The sequence below is a fragment of the Microcebus murinus genome, chromosome 10, assembly GCF_040939455.1.
Source record: "Microcebus murinus isolate Inina chromosome 10, M.murinus_Inina_mat1.0, whole genome shotgun sequence".
NCBI lineage: Eukaryota > Metazoa > Chordata > Mammalia > Primates > Cheirogaleidae > Microcebus > Microcebus murinus.
Genome location: NC_134113.1, coordinates 87,635,739 through 87,641,460, shown reverse-complemented (window position 1 = coordinate 87,641,460; position 5,722 = coordinate 87,635,739). Strand labels below are relative to the sequence as shown.

Below are 5,722 nucleotides of genomic sequence, written 5' to 3'. Positions count from 1 at the left end.
GATATTAGAATTAGCAGATAAGCACATTAAGATAGTTATTATGACTATCAAAGGCATTTAAAAAGATAAGTACAGACATGAAAGATATGAAAACACCCAAGTCAAACTTCTAGTGATTAAAGCCATAATGTCTGAGATGAAAAATACACTAGATGAGATTAATAGTAGATTAAATATTGCTGAAGAAAAAGCTAGTGAACCTGATTAATAGAAAGTGTCAAAAATGAAACACACAGAGAAAAACATTTATAAAAATGAAAACAACATCAGGGAGTTGTGGGATTACTTTAAGTGGCCAAATGTAAATGCCATTGGAGGCTCCAAAGGAGAAACAATATTTGAAAACATAATGGCTGACAATTTTCTAAGTTTAATGCAATCCAAGAAGGGCAATAAATCTCAAGAACAAGAAAAATGAGAAAACCCAAACCAACTTACAGTATAATCAATTTCATCAAAACCAATGATAGAAAGAAAAATTATAGAAGCAGCCAGAGATAAAACACACAGTAGATACAGAGGAATAAAGATAAGAATTACAACAGATTTTATATAAAAAATAATGCAAATTAGTAGACAATGAAACATCTTAAAAGAACTGAAAGAAAAATCTGGCAACTTAAAATTCAATATACAGTGACAATATCTCTCAGAAAAGAATACAAATATACAAAACTTAAAGAATCCAGCAGATTTGCACTATACGAAATGCTAAAGGAAGTCCTCAGGCAGAAGGGGAATGACATCAGATGGAAAGAATGAAGAATGAAAAATATTGAACTGAAAACTACATGGGTAAATATATGAGATATTTTCTCCTTATCCAAACTTTAAAAAAAATTGACTGTTTAAAACAAGAGTATTAAAAATGTGCTGTGGAATCTATAACACATATAGAAGTAAATAATTGGATTGTGTAGACTATTTACATATACTATGATTATTGATTGATATGGTTAAGGCTATAAAGCTATTATTGATAGTTTAATGTCTTGTTATTTGTTTTCCATTTGTCCCATGTTTTTTCTTCCCTCTTTTCTCCTTTTTTGCCTTTTTCTGGATTACCTTGATTCAGAAATGTTTTTACCTTGATGCATGAGATGAGAAACAAATGAGGTGAACCCTGTATTTGCCACAACTTACAACTGGAAAATCCTGGAAAACACATAATAGCAAGCAATCATTCACTGATACCAAGGTAGAGTGAGTCTAGACAAATTATGACTAGATGAGTGGCTTCTCAGTTTCATTCTTTCTGTGTAGTTATGCTTGTAATCAACACTAGACACGGGATGAAGAGAATCTCCTATTCTGGGTTTGGTGGGCCATGATTTAAATATCTCAGCATTTTCTCATAAGAAATCAGATTCACAAAATGAAAGTATCAAACCAGAAATTTATTATGTAGTGATCACACATGTGAACTCCCCTTTGACCTTCACTATACTGCACTTTCATTACTTATCAATCTGGAGCAGAAAAGAAGGGGTGCAGCCAGGCAAGAAAATATATAGGAAACAAGCATTGTATATGAGTCTATATATTTCAGTAATGCTACTGCAGAGGGGAACAAAACCAGGCACCAGCCTCCAGAAGAAAAAGAGATTTTTTTTTCTGGTCTCATTCTGCCCCTCGGCGCTTCCTGAAGTAGCGATTGTAGGCAGCGTTGTATCCGTAAACCATGGCATAGCGTTCGCAAAGTTTGTAGTCATCGCAGGCTTCTCGATTGATCTCATAGACAGGCTTGGTGCGTTCCCGGACCCTAGAAAGAAGCCAAGATTGAGAAGCATAAAGAAAGTGGAGAGGCCGGGCGCGGTGGCTCACGCCTGTAATCCTAGCTCTCTGGGAGGCCAAGGCGGGCGGATTGCTTGAGGTCAGGAGTTCAAAACCAGCCTGAGCAAGAGCGAGACCCCATCTCTACTATAAATAGAAAGAAATTAATTGGCCAACTAATATATATACAAAAAATTAGCCGGGCATGGTGGCGAATGCCTGTAGTCCCAGCTACTTGGGAGGCTGAGGCAGGAGGATTGCTTGAGCCCAGGAGTTTGAGGTTGCTGTGAGTTAGGCTGACGCCACGGCACTCACTCTAGCCTGGGCAACAAAGCGAGACTCTGTCTCAAAAAAAAAAAAAAAAAAAAAAAGAAAGTGGAGAAATAAGAAATAAGGACAAAAAAAAAAAAAGCACAAGAAAATACTGGAGAGAGGTTCCACCCACTCCTCCCAATATTAAGAGATATTTGAAGAACCGGGAGAAAAACCAAAACAGGGAAGTTTTGTTTTTTGGGTTTTTTTTTAAATGAAAATAGACTTTTTTTTGGTCCTCTTTCCCTCTGCTATCTGGGTCTTTCACAAAATAGTCTAAAAATTCAGTTTACTGTAATTGTTCAATTTTTTGGGTTTAAGATACAATGAGGAATAATGTATATGATGAAAAAGCTGTTTCTGACTCCATGCACATCTGTGATCTACCCAGGGGAAAATGAAGGCGTGTCACCCACCTCTCTTGGGCTTTAGCTCTCCATCTCTGCTGCGGGGACATAAAGGTATTAGCATTTCTCCTGTTAAGGAAGGGACCTTAAAACAGAAAATAAATACATGCAGTTTTAGGGAAACAGTAGCTGAAAATATTTCCATGTGTATTCATTCCCAAATATGTGTGAAAGCTCCTTAATTCATGCATTCCACATAACCAGAGATTGGCAACAATCAAAGGGGAATATAAAGTCGATTTCACAACCTGCCTCATCCCAGGAAGCCAATAATCCAACTATGTGTCTTAGAGACTTGTCCCATGGGCCACAGCGAGTTTTGGAGTTTTGTTTGTTTTGCCTCAGAGCAATCGCTTTGCCTTTGTTAATCTTGGTATCTCTATTTGGTGTGTTTTTAATTCTTTTTGAGAAGAGGACACTCTCTGTCCCGAGTGAGGGCTTGCAGAGCATAATTTTAGATTTCCAGTAAATGAGCAGTTTAAACACTATAAAAATAATGAATAAATTAAAAACAAGAGTGATATACCATTTCCTCCTAGACTCAGTCTTTCTAAGTCCACACACTCTGCAACGTTCAACTCAGGGCTGACGTCTGCGGTCTCCCAGCCGTCCCTGCCTCCAATTCCGCGCTTTGCCATGTGTCATTACTGCTTGTTTTCCATCTGTGTGGTGGATGTGGTGCCAACTCAAAATTCCCAAACGAGGTTTTATAGCTTCTAAGTATGTTGAATGTAGTTTAAATGTCGTATCACACTACTTCAAGCTTTAAAAATCGCCCATTTAGTCATTTTTTATAGGCATTGGCTTTTTAAATTTACTTTAGTTTTTCCAAAAGAGGCCCTCTTTTTCCCTCTCTGTGATATGCCTTACCATTTTGTTTATTTAAAAATAGGGAGAGATTCTTTAATGTAAGAGATGTAAATAAAGGAAGTCAAATATTCACTTACTAATTTCATAGGATTCCATGCTTTCATGAGATTCTGGAATTAAACAGAAAAGATTCATTGTATCATTGTTTATTACACACTGCAGTAGTCTAAGTACAGGGACAGAAGGACAAGGAAGAGTCAAAAAGATGTGCAGAATATATTTAGCAATGTGGCCATATACAAATCTCAGGAACTTAGGATGCACGAGGCGTTTCGCTAGCTCTGTCTTTGCTGTGACGATCTCTCTACATTTTTGTCTCCCTGTTGTTGAAGGAGGTAGTGATCAGGCTTGACTAAAATTTCCCAAATGTTATGAGGTCTTCAGACAAGCAAAATAAGACATTTAAAGTAGTGCACAGAAGTTTCCAGGGAGCCTTCCTGTCTGACTTACTCAGGGCCTGTTTGAGGACAGGGTCAAAGAAGGTGCAGGAAGGTCCAGAAACAGCCAGGTTGCTCAGCGGGGCTTTAGCAGGCCAGGTTTCTGGGAGGGTTCCGAAAGCCTCTTAAGAGCCCCTGTCAAATTGGCAACAACAGAAACCACTGGCTCCGGCTGACAACTCATGCTGGGCACAACGCCAGTTCAGAGGGAGAACCGAAAGGATGTCAAGGCAAAAGCTTCCCTCTTTCTACCACTCTCCTGAGCACAACAGGTAAATTGGGGAATAAGAGGCTTATATTTGTAAGCAACTGAATTTGCTTGAAAAGTTAAAACGGAAGAGAAGAAATCAAATCCTCTGATACTGACAATTTGTGAATCATTTCAAGAGTAAGAAGCATAATCTTTAGGGTTGTAAATGTAATTTATGCTTCAAACCAGCTAAAATATCCAGGTAATTGAAGCATAAAGCTGAATTAAGTAAATAATTTTGCTTCAAATTCCCTTTCAGAAAGCTTTGAGCACACACATATTTAACAACATATAGAAAAGCAGGCAAAATTTATTTTCTGACAATAGAAGTTATGAAATTGATTTTTTTCCTGAAATTTTAAGATATAAAACTATTTTAAAATTAGTTCACTGGACAAATATAGTCAGTTCATGATATTGTCCAGTACCTAGAAAGAGCTACACTTTATTCTTCACAAGAAAACTGATTTTCTTAAAGTGATTCAACCCTTCACCCATTGATGCCAAAGTCTAAATAAACATCCTTGAAAATTGAGAATGCAGGAGCCGGGAATTTGATTATCTTTTTTCTGAAATATCTAAGTTTCTAGGTATACAGAGACTTACCACTGAAAACATTTGCCTGTTAAGTTGCTGCAAAAATCTATATATTTAGGGTCCAAAAAATACTTGATGGGACAGATCAGGGTCCGTGGAGACCAGGAAATGTGAAATTAATGGTATTTTAAGATTATAGCAGAGAAAGGGGGAAGAAGAGGAGGAGGGAGAGGAAAAATTAAAGTAAACTGAAGTTAGGGACAGAAAAGAAAACTCGGGGAAATGGCAGGGAAAAGTTTCTCACCATAACACAAAGCCGCCACCGCTAAGGCAGCCAGGGTGGTGAGGAGGAGCAGGGTCTTCATGGTCTCTCGCTTGTCCTGCGGGTCAGTCTCAGGGTCCCGAGTAGCAGCAGTCGGGAGAGAGGCTCCTATACACGGTTGGTGGAAGGCTGTGTGGTTTTTATAAGCACCAGAGCAGCTGAGAGGGGAGGAACCAGTGGCAGAGGGCCAGAGAAGGTGGGGAAGGGTTGGCACTGAGCTAGCACTGGGACTTTTCCCAAATAGTCATTCCTTCCAGATATTATCGACTCCGGGTGGGCACTTTTCCCTCACTCCTGGACCGGACTGTGCTCCAGCAGGATGCTGCCCTGGTACAGGCGTTGTGGCCACCCTGTGTTTGGGGCCAGACCTGGGCAAAGGTCCACAGAGAAGGGAGTTGCCACAAACACGTGTTTGCCTTTCGAATGCCCTCTCTGATCTACCCTCCTGGCCTTGACTGCGGGTCTCTTGGTCCACAGACAGAGCTGCAGTGTTCTGCTCGCTGCCCTGATGAATTGACAAGAGGTGTGGGGGAGAAAGGAGTTCACTTTCTGTGCTGGCTATAATTTAGACATCTGCCCAGTAGAGCTGAACTATCAGTCCTAGACCAATCAGGCAGTTGCCTGGTGCACCTTTGGCATTTTCCCAAGGGTTCAGTGAGGTAGAGATGTCCAGTGGCGACATGAGTTCTGAACCCTTAATTGGCTCCATTGTAACTCGCTCATCCAGTTAGTCCCAACCTGTGACCTAATGCTCTCGTAGGCAGGATATCATTGATCAAAAGTACAGCAAGGATAAGAGGATACTCCTCTCTCA

General features: G+C 39.7%; 1 protein-coding gene across 1 annotated transcript; it reads right to left on the bottom strand.

Moving 5' to 3' along the window:
- Nucleotides 1–1,376: 1,376 nt before the first annotated feature.
- MGP (matrix Gla protein) lies at nt 1,377–5,060 on the bottom strand. The gene is made up of 4 exons (XM_012753745.2): nt 4,891–5,060; nt 3,440–3,472; nt 2,502–2,577; nt 1,377–1,762 (listed from the first exon to the last, which is right to left on the bottom strand). The coding sequence occupies exons 1-4, from the start codon at nt 4,949–4,951 to the stop codon at nt 1,621–1,623; spliced, it is 312 nt and encodes a 103-aa protein (XP_012609199.1). The 5' UTR covers nt 4,952–5,060; the 3' UTR covers nt 1,377–1,620.
- Between the last annotated feature and the right edge of the window lie 662 nt (nt 5,061–5,722).

Excerpts from the sequence above, each read along its gene's own strand:
- MGP (XM_012753745.2), bottom strand. The coding sequence starts at position 4,951 with ATGAAGACCCTGCTCCTCCTCACCACCCTGGCTGCCTTAGCGGTGGCG. Across the intron at positions 2,578-3,439 it reads CATGGAATCCTATGAAATTA|GTCCCTTCCTTAACAGGAGA; the intron begins GTAAGTGAATAT and ends TTCTGTTTTAAG. Across the intron at positions 1,763-2,501 it reads AGAGCTAAAGCCCAAGAGAG|GGTCCGGGAACGCACCAAGC; the intron begins GTGGGTGACACG and ends GCTTCTTTCTAG.